At 36.2% G+C, this 21,216-nt stretch overlaps 1 protein-coding gene across 10 annotated transcripts in view; it reads right to left on the minus strand.

Annotated features, from left to right (window-relative positions):
• Positions 1-21,216, minus strand: part of NEK1 (NIMA related kinase 1) — a 151,356-nt gene that overhangs the window by 91,039 nt on the left and 39,101 nt on the right. For all 10 annotated transcript variants that reach the window (XM_043971787.1, XM_043971791.1, XM_043971792.1 and 7 more), the window contains 4 exons: positions 20,033-20,087; positions 16,375-16,575; positions 11,477-11,534; positions 3,482-3,639 (listed from right to left, as the gene is read on the minus strand). In XM_043971787.1, the coding sequence (XP_043827722.1) occupies positions 3,482-3,639; positions 11,477-11,534; positions 16,375-16,575; positions 20,033-20,087 (472 nt within the window). The remainder of the gene's footprint in view (positions 1-3,481; positions 3,640-11,476; positions 11,535-16,374; positions 16,576-20,032; positions 20,088-21,216) is intronic.

Here is a 21,216-nt window from a genome sequence, read left to right on the forward strand (position 1 = left end):
AAAAGATAAGAATATATTAAAAGGGGCAGCTAGGTGGCGCAGTGGATAAAACACTGGCCCTGGATTAAGGAGTACCTGAATTCAAATCAGGTCTCAGACACTTTACACACTTACTAGCTGTGTGACCCTGGGCAAGTCGCTTAACCCCCATGGCCCCGCAAAAAAAAAAAAAAAGATATCAATAAGAATATATTCAAAAAGTTTTTTACTATAACCAAACTGGACTTATATCAAGGATGTAAGGGCAGTTAAAAATTGGAAAAAAAAATATAATAAAACCCCCAAATATTCAAAATCACATAATTATATCAATAAAAGTAAGAAAAGCCTCTGACATGGGGCAGCTAGATGGCACAGTGGATAGAGCACCAGCCTTGGAGTCAGGAGTACCAAGGCAAGTCACTTAACCCCAATTGCCTCACTAAAAAAAAAAAAAAAAAAAAAAAAAAAGGAAAAGCCTCTGACAAAGTACTACAATTTATGCAAAACAACCTCCCCCCCAAAAAAACCCCAAACCAAAACAAAACCTGTAAAGACAGACACATAGAAAGACTCTAATTTTTTCTAAACATCAAAGTATAAACTTAAAATCAAAACGAATTATTATCTATGATGGTGAAGACAACAGAAGCTTTCCCTATAAATATAGGGATAAAGGAAGGCTGCCCTTTTCCCCCAGCTTTGACTTATTTCTGGGAATGCTAGTGATAAAAACAGAATAATAATAAAAACAAGAAATCAAAGGCACAAACAGGTAAAGGAACAAAACTACTCTTATATGCTGAAAATGTGAAGACTAACCCAAAAAAATCTAGATAATTTGGAGAAGAAAAAAACTATTGAAGACAATAGCTTCAGGAAAGTAAAAGGACATAAAATAAATTCACAAAAATCAAAACCATTTCTCCATAGCAAAAAAAAAAAAATCTAGCAGGTGTAAAGAATTGTTATTTGAGGTTTTTATGACCCCATCTTTTGGCTAGAATTAAAAAAAAAAAACAACTCGGCATTCGCACTGGCCTCTGGGGCTCCGCAAATGGCACGGTGCTCCACCCACTGGTTGTAGCCATCGCCATGGCACTGGCACCTCATATCATCACTAGTTGCTGACACCTACATGGGCCTGGCATAATTATAATGATAGGAAGCCTAGTGAGGGCTGTCATGTGACTGTCAGAGCAGCCAGCCAATTGGCTAGGTGCTGTCTGGGGTCTGCTGGAAGAAGGGAGGATATTCGCCATTCTAGCTGATAGCTGGAAGGCGACAGGATGCTGCGGTGTATTCTCAGCTGATTCCTGGGCGGTGGTGTTATTCAGGTTGTATAATTTCCCTTTCCCCATTTTATTTCCTTTCCCTTGATCCTACTGATCCTGTTTGTGGTTTGTTTTTTTTAAGTTCCTTCTTGTTAAATAAATCCTGCTCTGTTTTGAGGGAGGCTGCCGGTCTCCTTCCTTGCCCCAATATTGCAGCAAGCCGCTTAGCTAACACTCCCCAATTAAAAATTGTTCCCCACACAGGAAGTAGAAGGGAAAATCCCATTCAAGATAACTATAGAATGCTTTAAGTATCTGGGAAACAATCTACCAAGGCATGTTCAAGAACTGTTGAGATACAACGCAAAACGTTCTTTAAATAAAGAATCATTCAAATAAGTTAAGGAAGGTTCAGTGCTCATGGCAGCACCATGACAACATAATAAAAGTGATGGTACTGGGGCAGCTAGATGGTGCAGTGGATAGAACACCAGTCCTGAATTCAGGAAGACCTGAGTTCAAATCTGGCCTCAGACCCTCGACACTTACTGGGTGTGTGACCCGGTGCAAGTCACTTAACCCCAATTGCCTCACCCAGAAAAAAAAGGATGGTACTACCTAAAGTAAATTATAGATTTAATGCGATAATGAAGAACCAAAAGGATACTTCAAACAGTCTGACAAAATTATAACAGAATTCATTTTAAGGAACCAAAAGGTCTAGAATTTCCAGGGAACTAATAAGCAAAAGTAGGAATAAAGGGGAAATGACATTTTAAGGCCTTAAATTATATTATAAAGCAGCAATCATTGAAAACATCTGGTACAGGTAAAAATAGTAAAGAAAGTCAGTGGAAGAGACTAAATTAGGAAGAAATGGGGAGAAGGGAATAAACATTTATAGAGCATTTACTGCAGGGACAGGCACTGTGCTAAGCTCTCTACAAACATAAGAAGAATCAGAAACGACTAATTGTAATAATCCAGGGTCTGATAAATCTGCAAGTATAAATTACTTGGGGAACAACTCCTATGTGACAAGACTTGTTGGGAAAACTGGAAAACAATTTGGTATAAATTGGATTTAGACCAACATCAAACACCATATTCCCCAATAAGCTTAAAATTGAAATGTGACCTAAACATTCAAGCTCCCACCATAAAAAATTAGAACAGCTAAGGTTAGGAGGGAATTCTTAACAAAATAAGGGTTATAAGCAATTACAAAAGACAAAAGAGATTTTTTTGATGACATGAAGTCAAAAAGCTTTTACATAAAATATATCTGATAAAATTTGAAATCCAAGATATGCAGACAATCTGTCGACACATATGACCAAAAGTCACTTTCTAATGGGGAAATGGTTAAAGTTATTTTTAGTAAAGTACTCAAAAGAAAAATCACAAACTATTAATAACCATGTGAAACATAATCATAAGAAAAGGAGAAATTCAAATCAAAACAACCCTGAGATTTCACTTTCTATCCAGTAAAGTGGAAAAGATCACAAAAGATAGGAATAGTTAACATTAGAGAAATTGTAGAAAAATAGGCTGAGTTGACGATTATTCCAATGACTTGTAAAGCAATCTAAAATTATACCAGGGAGCGAATAAAATATCCAAATCTTCTGACCCAAAGATCCCACTGGCCCCAAGGAAACAGGCCTCATAAACTCCAAAAACATGTAGAGAAGCAATGTTTTGTAAAAGCAAGTAACTAGAAACAATGTAGAATGCCACCAATTGGAAAATAACTATGTGAATATACCCTGCAATATTACTGCACTCTAAGGAACAATGACTATGAACAATATGAAGATGGGAATACTTATCTAAAGTGATACAAAGTAAACAGAAATAAGAAAATAATGTATATAATGACTACAAAAATGTAAATGTAAAGAACAATACCACTAACAAAAAGCATAAGTGCAGGCTGTGAAGTTATGACAACTAAGAACTGCCTCAAACAAGAGATTTTAAAATGCATCTACCTTCAAATCTTTGCAAAGAAAGGGTACCATGGGTATGGAATACCACACATTTAATATCAGACTTAACTGATGTGCTTGTTAGTTTTGCTGAACTTTTTTTTAACTCTTAAGGACTGGCTGTCTAAGGAAAAAAGGGATATGATGGGAAAAAGTGATGTAAAAATAAAAGAAAAACAAGAATTAAAAAAGTAAATATGTTAATAATGCTATTTATCATTACAGTTATTATACCTGTTTGTATCTTGAAGGTGGCTTCTTTTCATGGAATTTTTTAGGCATTTCAACCCCTTTCTTATATGTTAAAGGCACTCCATATTTAGCAGCAGGCTTTGTAATTTTCTGTGCAGGAGCAGGAGATGCAAAGATCTGTCCCTGAGCTGGTCTTTTGGCTATATAAGAAAGGACAAAGACACAAACTGTAAAAAAACAAAAACCCAACCTCTTTTTCTAGGGGCTCTTCTTATTACCTTTTCTTTTTGGTGAGGCAATTGGGGTTGACTTGCCTAGGGTCACACAGCTAGTAAGTGTAAAGTGTGTGAGGCCAGATTTGAACTCAGGTCCTCCTGAATCCAGGGCCAGTGCTCTATCCATTGCACCACCTAGCTGCCCCTTCTTATTACATTTTAATTAAAATCCTTTCAGGTTGTAACTCGAGTTTTAATCATTTAATTTCTAACCTTTCTTATCAATATAATTGTTTCCAGTTTAACTGAAGCCATAAACAAAAAAATCAAACACCCAATGGCTGAGTACAGAGGCTGGAACATAGCACTTAATAATAGTTAATGATGATAACTGTTCTCTTCAAACAACAAAGCCAATATGCCTCGAATGAGGAAAATATTCAAGTTAATAAATACCAAATTTCGATAGAGAAGACAATTTACCAAGCCAAAGTAACCAGCTATTAATCTAATAAACTATCAATTTGTAACCTTCTTAAACATTAATTGCATAATTAGTAACAACTATCACATAATTTCAAGATTAGGATTTGTGGCTAAAAAATAAAGATTCTCAATTAAATCTGTCTCAATATTTGCTGAAGGAAAAACAACTGAATGGATTGGTGATCTCACCAATTCAGGAATTCCCTCCAACAACTCAGCTAGAGCTCATTCACACCTGCCCACCAAGTCTGACTCTTATCCATGTCCTACCAGAAGTTTCCTAGAGGACAGTAACCCAAGGTACTGGAGACCTTTCCTGCCTTCTTCAAAATCACAGGGGTGCCCATAAAGCTCGCTTGCAACCTCAGGTCCCTTAATTATGCCTCATGAGCATTTCATTTACTCTTTCTTCTATAATTTCTTGAAATCTCATTCTCTTTTTCTCTACAGTTCCTAACTGAATATGCCTTTGCAGTTTGCTCCCATGTACCACCCTCCTTTCCATTGCCTTCTGATGCTCATGTCTAATTCCTGAGAGGCAGATGTAGAAGTCGTGTACAAGTTTTGTAAACTGTTAAGTATTGAAAAGACAGGCCTTGGTTTTCATGGGGAGCCTGGAGTCAGTAAAAGAGCTCTGCCATTTTACCCAAAGCAATTCTGGTCACTGTTCTTTTGCTCAGTTCTGGATGCTGCTCACTTTTCATCTGGATGGTCAGTACAATATGGACATGCTGCTGTGAGGCTTAGCAGAGTGACCGGCACATACTAGATGCTTGATAAATAAATGCCAGCTGACTGCCCATCCAAATGCATTTTGAAATCTTGGCAATGCTCGTTTTTCATCCAGTTTGTCATTACTGCAGATGAACAGACCACATTTTGTTGGGTGATCACAGATCTCTTTCGGAAGGTTCTACAATGTCGTGGTGCTTCTCACAACCAACACAATACAAACCTGTAAAAAGGAGCATCTGGAAGACCTCTTCAACCATAGGGAGTTTCCCCCTTGGCCTCTGAGCTTAAGTTCTCTACACCCAAGTGATAAATACCTTTGGCAAACATACTTCCATTGTATATCTCACTTGATGTTTATTATCAGAGGGTCATTGAACAAACTTATTTCTGTTTTTCAACCTTCCAAAGGATCTTGATGTATGGATGGAAAACACCTTGCTACAAAACAGCTTGTAGGACAAGGTTTTATTGTGAGGATTTGCCTACTGCTAGACCCTAGATGATAGAAACGACTCCATATTTGACCAGTGACTGACCTGCTTATGTATCAGGAATTTCTCAATAATGCTTTGGCTTAGTCAGCTACATATAAGCAAAGAATGCCAGGCTCCCCTGATCATAATCAGTTTAGCAAACTTCATTTAATCCTGGGATTTAAGGTCAGTAAACTTTCCTAATACAGTGCCTTCATGGTCAATAAAGGGGTGGGTCAAAAACTTTACCTCCAAGTGCCTGACTGCACTTAAGGTCTTCTGCTCCATCAGTCCCTGTGATGTCTGCCCACAACCATCAGATAAAAGGGCAAAGATCTAGAGATCTGGGGTACACATTCCACTGTTTGCCTGAGACACCAGTGAGGGAGATGCATGCTTACATAACTGTAAGTAATGAAGTGCTTGACTTACGATCCTTTGAGCACTCGTGTTCCTTCTCAGTACACCTCACTCACAACATCCTCATATTTAGCCTACAAAATCCAATACTTTTTCATAATCAAGAAACAGTAAATCCAATAGGATCTTCTTTTTTCTACATTTTTCAATTAACTCGGAAATGATAAAAATATGGTCTACTGTTGAATAAAAGCCTCTGGAAGTCAGCTTGTTCCCTACTAAAAACCTTCATCAAGGATGGTGATGATTCATGGAAAAATACCACTCAAAAATTTTGTGTAAAAGAGAGAACAGACATATACATCAGTAGTTAATGATGCTCTCTTAGTCATCTTTTTCTCCAATATTAGTAAGGTCTGAGATATTTTCCATGCCTTTTTTTACCTTTCCCTCCTTCAGATATGCTGTATATCAGTATCTCAATGTTCTCACACAGTTGCTTCACCTCATAGTTTTCTCTATATATTCATATGGTCCAACCTGGTAACTTCTCTCCTGAAGTATTCCATATAGTGCCATTTTTGCCTACTATATATCTGAGGGGTATCTAGGTGGCACAGTGGATAAAGCACCAGCCCTGGATTCAGGAGAACCTGAGTTTAAATCCAGTCTCAGACACTTGACACTTACTAGATGTGTGACCTTGGGCAAGTCACTTAACCCTCATTGCCCCACCAAAAAAAAAAAAAAAAGGATATCTGAAATTGAAATTAGGATCCAAGTTTGGTGTTTCTATTATCATTGACGGAAAACATTTTTTTGATGGTTTTAAAAAATCTTTCTAGGGGGCAGCTAGGTAGTGCAGTGGATAGAGCACCAGCCCTGGAGTCAGGAGGACCTGAGTTCAAATCTGGCCTTAGACACTTGACACTTACTAGCTACGTGACCCTGGGCAAGTCACTTAACCCCCATTGCCCTGCCAAAAAACAAAACCAAAAAAAACCCAAAACCCTTTCTGTTTTGTTTTCACCATTTATAGTTTTCCTGTCATTTTAAACCTTGATTGCCCTTGGTATGACTTTGCATAACTGAATTATCTTACCAAGGTTTATTTAAAACAGTTTTACCTTCAATTGTTTCAGTCTGTTTTATGAAATGATGTTGCTCATTATCCTCCACCATCTTTATATTTTAGTCTGGTATTACCTTTAGCAGCCATATCTCTTCTGTCAGATGTTTGCTAAGTAGGGCACTGCCTGGGCTCTTTTGGTCGTCTTGTTGTGGTAATTAATTTGCAATGGTTAAATTTTTCAATGAAATGATCTAAGTTGATGTCACTTCTGCTATTTTCCATTTCTGAGTTTCAATTACTTATTTAAATAATTCAGGGTTAAACTATTTTAAATGTGCATCATAGCCTTTCCTCATTTTTGTGCCTTCTCTTTCTCCTTCCTTTTTCTTTTCATTGATTCTGTTCTTAGCTCTGACAAGCTGATGCTCTAACTGGATGTAATAGCCCCATATTAGTAACAATTTTTTCCAGTTTGTTAAAATACAATCTATTTCTTTATGGTGGTATTTGCTGCTTTCCATGTCCAGTGCTTAAAATGCTTTTAATTTTTTTCATTAACAGAAATCTATTTTCTCTCCCTCTTAACTCCTCACCCTCCCCAAAAAAGAAAAACAAAACCCTTGTAAGAAATATGAGGTCAACGGCGCTGGATTCAGGAGGACCCGAGTTCAAATCCAGCCGCAGACACTTGACACTTAACTAGCTGTGTGACCCGGGGTTAGTCACTTAACCCCAATTGCCTCACCCTCCCCCCAAAAGAAGAAATATGAGGTCAAGTGAAACAAAATCCTGTATTAGCAATATCCCCAAAAAGTCTTAATCTGTACTATGAGTCCATCTAACACCTCTGTCAGGCATCTGTCATGATGTGTTTCATCATTAATCCCATGGAATCATAGTTGATCATTGCACTGATCAAAGTTCTTAAGTCTTTTAAAGTTGTCTTTACAATGTTTTTTCTTACTGTATAAATGGTTCTGCTGGTTCACTTCACTCTGCATCAGCTCAGAAAACTCCTCTCGGTTTTCTTTGTAACCACCTCTTTCATAATTTCCTATGGCTTAATAGTATTTCATTATATTAACAAACCATGATTTGTTCAGCTATTACCCTAAGGGTAGCTAGGTAAGCACAGTGGATAGAGTGCCGGGCCTAGAGTAAGGAAGATTCATCTTTCAGAGTTCAAATAAAGCCTCAGACACTTACTGTGTGAGCCTGGGCAAATCACTTTACCCTGTTGGCCTTAGTTTCTTCAACTGTAAAATGAGCTGGAGAAGGAAATGGCAACCCACTCCAGTATCTTTGCCAAGAAAACAACAAATGAGGTCATGAAGAGTCAAACACAAATGAAATGACTGAAGATCATCACCATCCCAACTAATGGCCTTCTCGAAGAACTTTCCAGTTCTTTGCCACCACAAAAAGAGCTGCTATAAATACTTTTCCACATATAGTTCCTTGATCTCTTTGGTATATAAACCTAAAAAATGTTACCACTAGATGAAAGACTATGCACAGTTTAGTATTTTGGGGGGCACAGTTTCAAAAGACTTTCAATAATGGCTGGACCAATTCACAGCTCCACCAAGAGTGAATTAATGTGCCTGTTTTCCCATAGCCCCTCCAGCATTTGTCATTTTCATCAACTTTCCTTTTAAAAAAATTTTTTGGGGCAGCTAGGTGGCGCAGTGGATAGAGCACCGGCCCTGGAGTCAGGAGGGCCTGTGTTCAAATCCGCCCTCAGACACTTGACACTTACTAGCTGTGTGACCCTGGTCAAGTCACTTAACCTTCATTGCCCTGCAAAAAAACCCAAACAAACAAAAACAAAAAAAATTTTTTTTTTGCAGAGCAATGAAGGTTAAGTGACTTGACCAGGGTCACACAGCTAGTAAGTGTCATGTGTCTGAGGTCACATTTGAACGCAGGCCCTCCTGACTCCAGGGCCGGTGCTCTATCCACTGCGCCACCTAGCTGACTCCCATTTTCATCAACTTTACAAATCCAAAGTATGAAGTGGAACTTCAGAGTTGTTTTAATTTGCATTTCTCTCATTATTAGTTATTTGGAACATTTTTGTATGCCTATTGACAGCTTGGATTTCATCCTTGAGAACTGGCTACACATATTGTTTGATCATTTATCATTTGAGGAATGGCTCTTTTTCTCAAAAATTTAAATCAGTTTCCTATATATCTTGGAAATGGGACCTTAATTGGAGAAAGTTGCTACAAAAAATTTTCCCCAGTTACTTGCTTCTCTTCTAATTATAGCTGCACTGGTTTTGTATATGCAAAACCTTTTTTAATTCATATAACCAAAATTGTCCATTTATCTCCTATGATCCTCTCTATCCCTTATTTGGTCACAGATTCTTCCCCTACATATATATATATATATATATATATATAATTAATGACATCCCCTTTTATGTCTAATTCAAGTCACTTTTCTCATTTCCCCACAATCCTGATGTTGCCTCCCAGTACCTGTGCTTTCCAATCTTAACACTCCTCTATGTATTGTCACCTCCTCTTAGAATTTAGCTTACCCCTCTGAGGGAAGGGACTGTTTTGTAAGCTTTGGTTTTATCTGTAGGGCTTAACAACATGTCTAGCATATGGTATGTGCTTAGTAAATTCATATTCCCCCATTCATTCATATATAGATCTGGGAATCATCTACATAGAGATGACAATTGAATCCATAAGAGCTGATATTTACCAAATGAAAAAGAAGAGAGAAAAGAAGGCCCAGGACTGAGCCTTGGGAGACAACCACAATTAATGGATATGACATAAAAGAATACAGAAATAGAGACAGACATGGAGCAGTCAGGTATGATAAGCAGCAAAAGAGAGCAAAATCACAAAAAATACAGAAATGAGACAATATCTGAAGGAGAATGTGAGATCAGCAGTGTCAAATGCTACAAAGAAGTTAATGATGAGAACAAAGAAAATCCCAGTAGATCTGGCAACTGAGGGATCATTGTTAACTTCAAAGGAACAGTTTCAAGTACTAAAGTCAGAAGCTAGAGTACAGAGGGCTGAGAAGAGAAGTAGAGGTATTGAATGTATACAGTTTTTTCAAGAAGTTTAGTTAAGAAGGGGAGGAGAGTCAAAACAACAGCTAGCAGGGATGGTAGGAGCTAGTGTTTTGTAAGAACAAAGAGATTTGGGATCTTTATTATATATTTAGCAGGGGAGGACTCAGTATACAGGGACAGACTGAAAAACAGAGCATGACAGTGGGGATCATCTGTTGGGATAGACCGGGGAAAGTTAACCAAAGGTATAGATAGAGTGGTTGGTCTTTGTAAAGAGAAGGGCCACCTCTTTATCAGAGACTGGGGCGAAGGAAAAGGTAGCAGGGGACAATGTCAGAGGGTTGTGAGATAAAAAAAAGAGGTAGCTCTTGGCAAATTAACTCAATATGGGTGGAGGTGGAGTGAAATATGAAGCAAGGTTTTCAGCTGAGTGTTCCAGGTATGAATGTATGAATGATCAGAGAAGACGAGAAAAGCTTTAGAACATTTGCTGTTGGACAGCATAGGAAAGAATAGGAGGATTGCTTTGTTGCAGTGAGGGCCCAATAAAAGTTACATAACATAGACTTGTAGTACACTCAATCAGCACAGTTTTATGACTTCTTTGAGCTTGGTTTGGTAGCATATTAATAGGTGCAAAGGAGGCAAATGGTGGGATGGAGTTTGGCATATTATGATGGGAGTCAGGACAAGGGAACAAGGGACTTGAAAGAAGAGAATAGTGTAGATCTGAACCAGTTCACCAAAGGGTCAAGAATGGAAAGAAGGGAGAAAATTGCTAGAGCAAAGGTAATGATCTAGGAAAATACTGAAGGATGAAGGGATTGGAGGTCACAGGAAAAATAAAGAATTACTACTAAGTGTAGTAATGCATAGAGAAAAATGGAACGATAAAAGATTAGGCACAAAAAAAGGAATTTTGGAGTTCTTAAACAATGATTTGGAACAACTGTAGTGATAGCAAGAACAAGGGTGTGTAGCTGATGTGGAGTAAAGGAGCAGAGCAGGTCAGGGAAGCTGTGTAAATTGCTGAACCAGTATAACGATTAGAAAGACGCCACCTGCTGAGACTTACTGCAGGACACTCCACCATGAGGAGACGGCGCCTGAGGGCAAGATGTGTGGCTTTTCTTTGGCATCAGGAAGTGATGCTTGTGGGAGGAAGAGCGCTCTCTTTCCATCAGGACTCTGGTTGAGAGTGGAGCTAGGAATTCTCTCTCCCTTTAATAGATAGATGAATCTGGCCTCTCTCTCTCTTTACCAAATTCTTATTCTCCTTAATAAATGCTTAAAAGTCTAACTCTTGCTAAAGCTTATAATTTATTGGCGACCACTCATTAGATATTTTAGACAGTCTAGCTAGAATTTTAGCCCCTTACACCAGGAAGTTAGATTATTTGAGGAAACATCAATAAATACATTGGAAGTTTAATCTTACATACTGCCATACTTCAGAACAGATCAGAACCTAAACATTTATGTAGTTCAATGGTCACTTGACCGGGATTACACAAATTATTTATTGTTGAAACTAAATTATTTTTGTTATTCTATGAGGATATAGAAATACTAGTTCAAATTTTACTACAGTTAAACTAGATTTCTTTCAAAAAACAAATGAAAAGAATCTGAAGACATGTTGTTTACCTGGTACATGAGCTCCAAATTTGAGAAATGCTCCACGCCTAAATTCTTCTGCAATAAGCTTAGATCAAAAAGGGGAGAAAAGTATATAAAAACACATTAGTCTTTTAAAAAAAGATTGTCAAGTGAATTAGTAAACGATATAATCTTCACTATATTTCCTAAATAAGTTGCATTCAACTATAAAGACAAAACTTCAAGTCCAAAATTACAATTTTTGAAAATCAAATAATCCTTTTACCAAATTATATTCATATTCTACTATGTTTCTAAACTTATTTCTTGTTTCTGCAAACAAAGATTCCATAAGCTAATGAAACTGCACGCGTGCACACACACACACGTGAAGCTTATCCCTCCTCTTTGTATCTTAACTCTGTTGCATGTTGTAGAGTAAAGGCAGGCACTGTCATAGGAGCCAAAGTTGGATTTGAGCAAACTGGAAGATCTGTATTAACTGGTGTAATATTTGTATTATTAAATATACTAATCTGTAATTACAGATGAAAAAGCAGAACTAGAAAAATAAGATACACAATGACTATAACAACATAAATGAAAAGAGAACAAAAAGAAACCTACTTTCTAGAAAACAGAAAACAAAATGAACTTCCCTTTAAAGCAGAGGTGGGAGATTACTAAGGCAGAATGTTATATACATTGTCATATAAGGTCACTGAATCATATATTTTTCCTTAACCTTTTCTTTGTTATAAGGAAGGTTTCAATTCTAGGTGAAGAATGAGGGAAAAAGGAGCAACATTACTGGAAATGACTGTGATTAAAAACATAAGATCACTAATAAAACATTTGAAAAACAACTATTCCTTCTCAAACACTATTCCATTCCAATAACATCCCCTAAAACATACACACACACCTCAATAAAAAGAAAACCTTCCCTTGTAACAAAAAAACCTAATATTGTGACCCTATATCATAGTATATACAATACTGACACCTATAGTCCACATGCCTATTGTACCAACTGAAGAAAAATTGTTGTCATTGGTCTTTTGGAATTAACACTGGCTGTTGTATTTAATCTCAATTTTGTTTTGATTTACATTATTTCAATTGTGTATATAGTCCTCTTGTATATATTTTCTTTGATCTGTGTCAGTTCATACAGGTCTTCTCATTTTTTCCCTGTATTCCTAAATTTATTTCTTATTATAGAATAAGATCCCAATACATTTATATGCCACAAGATATTCAATTAGTCTTCAATATTTCTTTCTAGTCTTTTGGTAGCACAAAAACGAGCACTGTGAATGCTTCAGTATGTATGGGAACTGCCTGACTTTCTTAGACTGCTGGATGAAAGGGTATGAACAATCCAGGCACTCTTCTAAGGTAGCTCCAAATGGTTAACCAGAAGGGAGTATCAACTTACAGCTCCAAAGTTATATTAATGTGCCTCTCTCTTAATGTCCTTTGAAGAATAATGGCTTACATTTTCGTAGCCAGTTTTAATTTGCATTACATTATTAGTTATACCTATCAATTTTTCATATGATAGTTCAAACATTGTTTCTTTTAAAAACTTGATCATTTTGAGCCAACTGTCTATTACAGAATGACTCATTCATATATTTGCATCAATTCCCAATATAACTTAATTAACAGACTTCTAGTAGAGATGTCCAATGAAAAGATTCCCCAGTTCTCCTCACCTCCTACAACCTTCCTTGATAGCTTATCTTTTTATTCTAGTTATACTTAAATTTTTTAAATAATGGAAACTGTCAACTATTATTTGTGATATGTTCTATTCCTTGTTGAATTGTGGTTTTTCCTTTTAGCCACAGAACTGAAAGGTATCATCTGATGTCCTCTTCTTTTTTTATGAAGTAATCTTTTATATTCAGGCTGTCTATTCAACGGAGTCCCTATTCTTATTCCTTATCAGGGTATGGAGGTGACATGGACAGAGCACAAGCTTGGTGGGTTCAGGACAGTCACAGACACAGACTAAGTCTCCTCTCTGAGGTCCAGTCTAGTTGGAGTGCAAGAGGCTCATCACCAGTGAGCTGGCTGCTTGGTTATGAATTCTCAGGCCATGGCAACCCATGAAATAAAGAAACCTGCAAAATGACCCTCCATCCTATGCAGCTCCCTCATGTGTAGATCATATAGCAAAGTGGCAGAAGAGACAGCAGAGAGTACTAAGAATCACATAATTTTTAAATCTTCTAAGAGCATCCATTAAGCTAGTGGTAAACCATTTGAGATCATTGTCCTATGATTAAGAAGTGGATAAATTACTGCAGGGACAGAACGGTATCATTAATCTTGGACAATTGCTAAAAATAGAACCAGGAGATTAAAGTTGCAGCTAAATGAAGGATGACATTTCAAAATTCTTGTTGAAACTGCAAATAACAATTATAAGAGCTGGTAAATCCAGAGATAACAATCATTATTTTGTGATATATTTAACCATTTTATATTGCAATTCTCACAATCAGTATCTGCAAAAACGATCACCAGTTTATGCTCAAATACTAGTGGCAAAGGATAAGGGGATAGAGAAAATCTACAAAGAACAAGCTCCCTCCAAATTAAATCACCATAGATTTTGCATGTGGTGACTCCTCAATGCAAATGTGGTAACAGGGAAGGATGATAAAAAAGATGTTGGGAATTATGCTTCAGGAATAAGAAACAAAGACCAAATGGTGACAAACTACACAGAAATCTCATGCCTATATAACATAAATAAATTCCTCAAGAGTTGGAAAACACTAGATGTGATTAGTGCCAAATAATAAAAAATGAAACTGATTGTATTTTAACAGACATGAAATTATTTGTTACTGATGGAGGGACCCATTTCCAAATCTGCTATTTATTTAGAGTCACACCATTGACTTGCTAAAGCAAAGATCCAAATTAACACAGCTTAGAACAAAATTGAGAAAATATGATGTGCAATTAAAACAACTCTAAGATCTGTTTAAGCAACTTATCAATAGTTGAAAAGGGAAACTGAAGGAAAAATGGAAAGCCATTCAGATTTTATTTCCTCAGTTTAACTGAGAGACATAACATAATGTAATATAACATAAAAATCAAATGAATATAAATCAAATAACATAAAAAAATCAAATTATATATAAATAAGACCAAAAGGATATAGAAACCATTTCAACAAACACTTGATAACTTTGTCGAGTCTACAGGCCAGGCAACCAAAGGTAACACTAGTTTAGAATATTTATTCACATGCAAAATATTACAGAGGACAGTGGAAGTTCATGAGCAACATTTCTTCATACAGCACTGAGAAACAATGAAAGAAAAAACAAATTTAAAGAAAGCCTAAAAGTAGAAGTGATTTTAAAAGATTATTACTAAGCTATAAGAAACACCTAACAGGTGTTAGGAAGAATTCAGAGAAGCATGTTAGAAACATGTAGAAAGAGATTCAGAGTAAGAGTAAGCAGAACCAGAAGAACAACGTTATATGCAATTACGAAGGAAACAAAAAGAACAAAGAAATGAAACAGAAGGTGGTAAAATTATAATGACTGAGAAGCTTAGCCCTGGAAAAGGTTGAAGAAAATACACCTCTTTTACTTTTCTGCGTAAGTGGAGAACTATGGGTCTGCAATATTGCATATACCACAAGACTTAGATGATGTGCCAACAACTTTTCCTAAATTGCTTTTTCCTCTTTTTAAATTTTTCACTAAAAGCAATGACTCATTGGGTAGGGAAGGGAGGGATATTAAGCTGATATAAAAACAAAAGTTATAATTAAAAAAAATTTAATGTAAAGCATTTCCAAAATAAAAACAAAAAATTAAGTCTGACAAGAGATCCAACTAAACAAAGCCCTTCTGTAGGCATTTAAGAATGAAACTTAGGGGCAGCTAGGTGGCACAGTGGATAGAACACCGGCCCTGGATTCAGGAGGACCTGGGTTCAAATCCGGCCTCAGACCCATGACACTTACTAGCTGTGTGACCCTGGGCAAGTCACTTAGCCCTCATTGCTCCACAAAACAAAACAAAAAAACACAAAGAATGAAACTTGAGGGACAACAATCTGACAAAAAAAACACATAGAAAGATTTTTATAAGGCAAAGGAAAATTTGCCCTGAATTGAATTCTTACACTACAACTTAATGATCCAAAGCCACTCTCTGAAACAAAGACCTATCCTATTATACTAAAATTCTTGTAGTGAAGTTATATGGTTTCAACTCCTAAAATACCAAAGATCTAAACCTGAGGGACACTCAAAGGAGAATGGAGAAGTATAGGATGAACCTAAGCAATCTACAGTATATAATAAATGGGGCCCTGCCCAGAAAAGGAAGCATCAAGGATGTTATTACCAAAATGCAAAATTTTTGGAAAAAAAGATGGGCAATAACACAGGGAGAGAAATAACTGATGGAGATCATGCCTTCTCAAACGGTACTCATGAGGTGTGTCAGGATATTTAAAGGAAGACCTCTTACCATACCCCATAGATTCCAGGTGGCAGATTTAAAGAAATACAGAGGGGCAGCTAGGTGGTGCAGTGGATAGAGCACTGGCCCTGGATTCAGGAGGACCTGAATTCAAATCCAGCCTGACATTTGACACTTACTAGCTGTGTGACCCTGGGCAAGTCACTTGACCCCAATTGCCCCACACAAAAAAAGAAACAAAAAAGAAACACAGAGACAAGAGTCACAGAGGATGCAGCTAGAAAAAATACACTTTAAGAATTATTATGCTAATAGAACAGCTATAACTTGTTTTAATTTTGGGAAATATCAGTTTAATTCATTTCAGAGAATGCATTTGCAATCAGCACTGGAGAAATATTGCATAGTATGTAAACTGTAATGAATCAGTAATTTATTAAATGTCATATCATAATTTTGATCAAATCAAAAACATACCTCAGGTGTAAGAAACTTTTCAATACGTTTGGCTATAAAACTTTTCTCCAATATGGAGTTGACTGATGGTCTATTCCTAGGATTCCTTTTAAATAAATGAGAAAGTAGACTACGGAGATCATAGGAATAATGCAAGGAAACAGGAGGAAAAGATCCAGAGATGATCTTCAGTACCAGGTTTTTCATATTGCCAGCTTCAAACTAGAATTATAGGAAAAAAATGTAAATAAATAGGTCAAATAGGTCTATGTGACAGCAATTATTTTCTACACCCCCATATTCAATTTTTTAAAAATTTTAACATTAATTTTAAAAATGTTGAGATTCAAATTCTCTTCTTCCCTCTAGTCCCTCTTCTACCCACTGAGAAGGGAAGCAATATCTCATTATACATTTGAAGTCATGTAGAACATATTTTCATATTATCCATGTACTGCAACTATTTTCCTAGGTTCCTATCAAGTTAATACAATTTCATTCCAAATATTCAATTACTCATTAATTCTTTAATGCAAAGTTTATTTACTTCACTATTTCTAGATTTCATACAAATACAATGCAATTTTTAACAAAAGCAAATGCTAATATTTAGCTATAAGTCTGTTTTTTTTAATTCAGCAAGTAACAGGGTAAAATTAAGTATTTAATAAGCATGAAGAACCTATGTTGACAAAGTCTGACTTTATAACTACTGAGGAAAAACTCAGAAAAAGTGAAAAGAATATTACTCAAAGGTAGCAAAACCAGTGGCATAGTTTCTTTTTAGTAGGAAAGTAAATGTGTGAACCTTGCCTTCCCAGCTAGGAGTAGAAAATTCTTACATAGGCAACTGAAGTACATGCACAGGTGTTTTTGGCAAAGGAAAATTCTCTGAAATTCTCCAAATTTCTTTCCTCTAATAAAACTGAAATCAAGATGTTATTTGAGAGTATTGATTTCATATAAACTGATTATCTTATGCTAATACTACATTACCTTTAAATTGTGGCATAATAAATGTAGAAAATGCAAAAGTGAGCTGAGATCTATTATCAATGGTAAAAAATATTCTGAATTTTGACATTGAGGGTAAAGGTTGATAGGGGTAGGGTAGTCTGGCAATTAAAGTGAATTTATTTATTTATTTTTACGGGGCAATGGGGCTTAAATGACTTGCCCAGGGTCACACAGCTAGTAAGTGTCAAGTGTCTGAGGCTGGATTTGAACTCAGGTGCTCCTGAATCCAGGGCTGGTGTTTTATCCACTGTGCCACCTAGCTGCCCCAAGTGAATTTATTTTTAATAAAAATAGAAAAAACTGGAAAATTAATCCTTGTTTCCCAAGATAATAAAAAGCAAGTGTGTCTAGAATTCAGAAAGCTCAATAAAGTGCAAATTGGGGCAGGGCTAATTACTTGCATATACTTTACTGAAGGATTTATTTAAATACTGTTCTGCCCAGTGCATTTAAAATATGAAATTCAATTTTTAAAAAATTTGATTTATATAGGGGCAGCTAGGTGGCACAGTGGATAGAACACAGGCCCTGGAGTCAGGAGTACCTGAGTTCAAATCCAGCCTCAGCCACTTCACACTTACTAGCTGTGTGACCCTGGACAAGTCACTTAACCCCAATTGCCTCACTAAAAAAAAAAGGAAAAGAAAAGAAAAAAAAAGAAAAAATTTGATTTATATATACACTTTACATTTTGAACTTTTCAGAAAAGTATAAAAGCAGAGAAATATGCTTTCCTATTATTCTCTAATGTAACTTGATTCTTTTTTTTGGGGGGGGGGGTTGGTTAACTTCTACTGATAAAAAGAAATAGCAAAAAAACCCAACAAACAAATCCAAAACTCCCACTAAATTATAAAATTCAATCCTAATTAGAGATGTCCAATTTACCAAGAAGAAAATGCATGATACTACAAGTGGTGTTCCATGTGTCCCACACTGGAGGTCTTTAGTGTAATGGGAGAGCTCTTAAAGGTCTTAATGGACTGATTAAATCTGTAAATGGCTGTTTGGTGGTGGTAGCAAAGAAAGGAATCAGACATTTCCACAGCCTCACTCCCTGCTAGATTAGAAAGTGAGTCAAGGAAAAAATGCATTGAATTTTCTTTTTCTTCTGGTAGAGGGACAACACAGCCAAAGGGATTAAAAAAATAAAAAAGAACCACCCACCCCAATCCAGTCTAAAATGTGAATAGCTCATTCAGGCAAAGGACATCTGATTCTACTACACTTCGCTAATAATGACTGCTCTCTATTACTTGACTGCAACTACCTTTTTGTAAAAAGCCTTTGAAAAAGAAATGCAAGTATATTTCTGCCCAGTGTTACTCACTAATTCCACACAAGTTTTTTATTAGGTGAAAAAAGCTATCAAGGTTGGAGGAAAGTACAATTCCATAGGAATAACTGTATGAGTGGAAGATCTGATTCTGAGCACTAAAATTTGGGTGAAAGAAGCTTAAAATAGCTGGGACTCCATAATTTTTATAAGGATAATACTGACTTCTTCCTCTTTCTGTTGTCCCTGGGAACTGAGAGTTTCTCATGTGGTTAGCAGTCACTCTTAGTATCTGCTCATTTTTTCTTCAATCAGGCTAGAAATTAAGAGGCAGCAAAGTTCAAGGATGAAGAGAGGTAGAGGTGGGAAAGGGCAGGTCAGCTCCCCTCAAGACTTTTTAGTACTGCTCTAGATGTGCTCAGCAATTGCTTTCTTATCCTCTCTCAACTATTACATATCCCCTGGCAGGATACTAGCATTATCCAACAGAGAGTAAAGAACATTTCTGTTGCAAGGGAGCAGGTGGGGTTAGGGTGTGTTTGTGAAGTTACTGCAAAACGATCTGATTGGGGCAAAGTTGTGCCAAGTCTACCTTGTTACCTTAGGATACATATACATGGAAAGTATGTATTCTAATTTTTCATACTTCTTATCATATTCTAGATATTTAAGTTTTTTCCTTAAAAAATTGTTTTTAATTTCATTTTAAAAGTATTTAAACTTGGAATAAGATGTTTTTAGCAAAGACACTGTACAGAATCCTTCAACTGATGCTAATTCTGATCTTTAGAAATCTAGGCAATATGGTTAGCCAATTTTGAAAATTCATATGAATGAACTGATATATTAATTTTAAATTAAAATAATAAAATATTAATGAATGAATTTAGTACGAACTTTTAATTCAGTTCTGGGGCTAATCGAGAGGCAGCATGGCAGAGTGGACAAAGAGTTGGCCTTAGAATCTGGGAGTTCTGAGATCCATTCAAGGCCCCCATCACATACGCGCTGGCTGAATGACCCTCTGCAACTCCCTTAACTGCTGGGTGGTCTGGGATCTGACCTGCATTGGTAGAGCAAGTCCTCCGCACCAGTGAAATCACAGTCTAGGCCTAATCATTATTATGCCTATCTGTAACAAATAATCTGTTAAAAGCAAGTATGAAAATACATATTAAACTTAGAAAAAGACTATACCTAAGTGCTAGTGGCTAATGAAATTAAATTTATGCTTAGGTGAAGACAAAATAAGAAAGTCCAAAAATACAAACAACAATTTTTATGTCTGGTGTTTTGCCACCATTCAAAAGATACCGAAGGACAAAAGCAATGAAAACCAAACTGAGTTTGAGGTAAACAACTCTGAAGCATTAAAGACATACTTACTGCATGCTTAAGCGTACACATCTCATATAAGACACAGCCTAAAGCCCAGATGTCACTAGAGAATAAAAAGCAAGAGAAAGCATTTAAACTTCAAGTCCCTGACTTAAGACGCCCGCATCCCCCAACAAAAGCAGAAGCAAAGCATACACTTCTCATTAAAAATTAAAAACGTATACATTAAAAAAATTTAAAAAAAAATTAAAAACGGACACAAGTAGGATCAAGGATGCTACATTTGGAGCTGGAAGGCACCAGAAGCCATTTGTCCCAATCCTCTCATTCAACAGATGAGAAAACGGCTGCACAGAGACATGGAATGAGCTACTTAAGGGCATAGGGACCATTCACTAAGTGGCAAAGTCAGAATTGGAAATCATGCCTTCTGATTCTCCAAAGTTAGTCTTTCCCCACCACACTACACTGCAAAAATGAGTGGATTAAGGACCTCTGAGGGGCTTTCCAATTTTAGATCTATGACCCAAAGTAACCTAAACGTATGTGGCTGGCAAATTTTATTTTTAAAACATACAGTGAAGACAAAACACAACATTTCAGTACAATGGGAAACTCCTTGAAGGCAGGGGACTGTTTCCTTCTTGTCTCTGTATGCACAATGCCTCACACACACTTAATGTTTGTTGAATTGAACATATGAATCTTAAATTTCAAATACTGTAATTTCATGAAGATAGAAAAAATCCAAAGTTGGCATGTATAATTAAAATGGGGAAAATGGTAATTTCATTTAAAAACCCAAATACCATGTGAAAAATTATAATGTAAGAATATAAAATTTCATATAACTTCTGAATCAAAAACAAGGACCCCTTATACTCAGAGCAGAATAAAATGCATCCTCAGCTGACGTTGCCCCAGTGACTTTCACTCCCACCACAGAAAAGCACATTATAAATTCATACCCCCAAAGACAATTAATTTTGAAGCTACTTGATCAAGCCACAAAAATGTAAATGTAATTATATCTTTTTAAATTTTAACTATGGTACACTATTTACAAAAGTGCTTATTGCAAATTAATGGATTTGGCAATGTTGTACTAATAATTTTTATGAAAAAGTATAAAAACTAGGCATCTTGAGAATAGAGCAAAAACAATTAATATTCTAGATTTTCAAAAGCATTTGACAAATTTTAATTCAGTCAGTGAGATTCCTATCAAAGAT

The sequence above is a fragment of the Dromiciops gliroides genome, chromosome 6, assembly GCF_019393635.1.
Source record: "Dromiciops gliroides isolate mDroGli1 chromosome 6, mDroGli1.pri, whole genome shotgun sequence".
In the NCBI taxonomy this organism is placed as follows: Eukaryota; Metazoa; Chordata; class Mammalia; order Microbiotheria; family Microbiotheriidae; genus Dromiciops; species Dromiciops gliroides.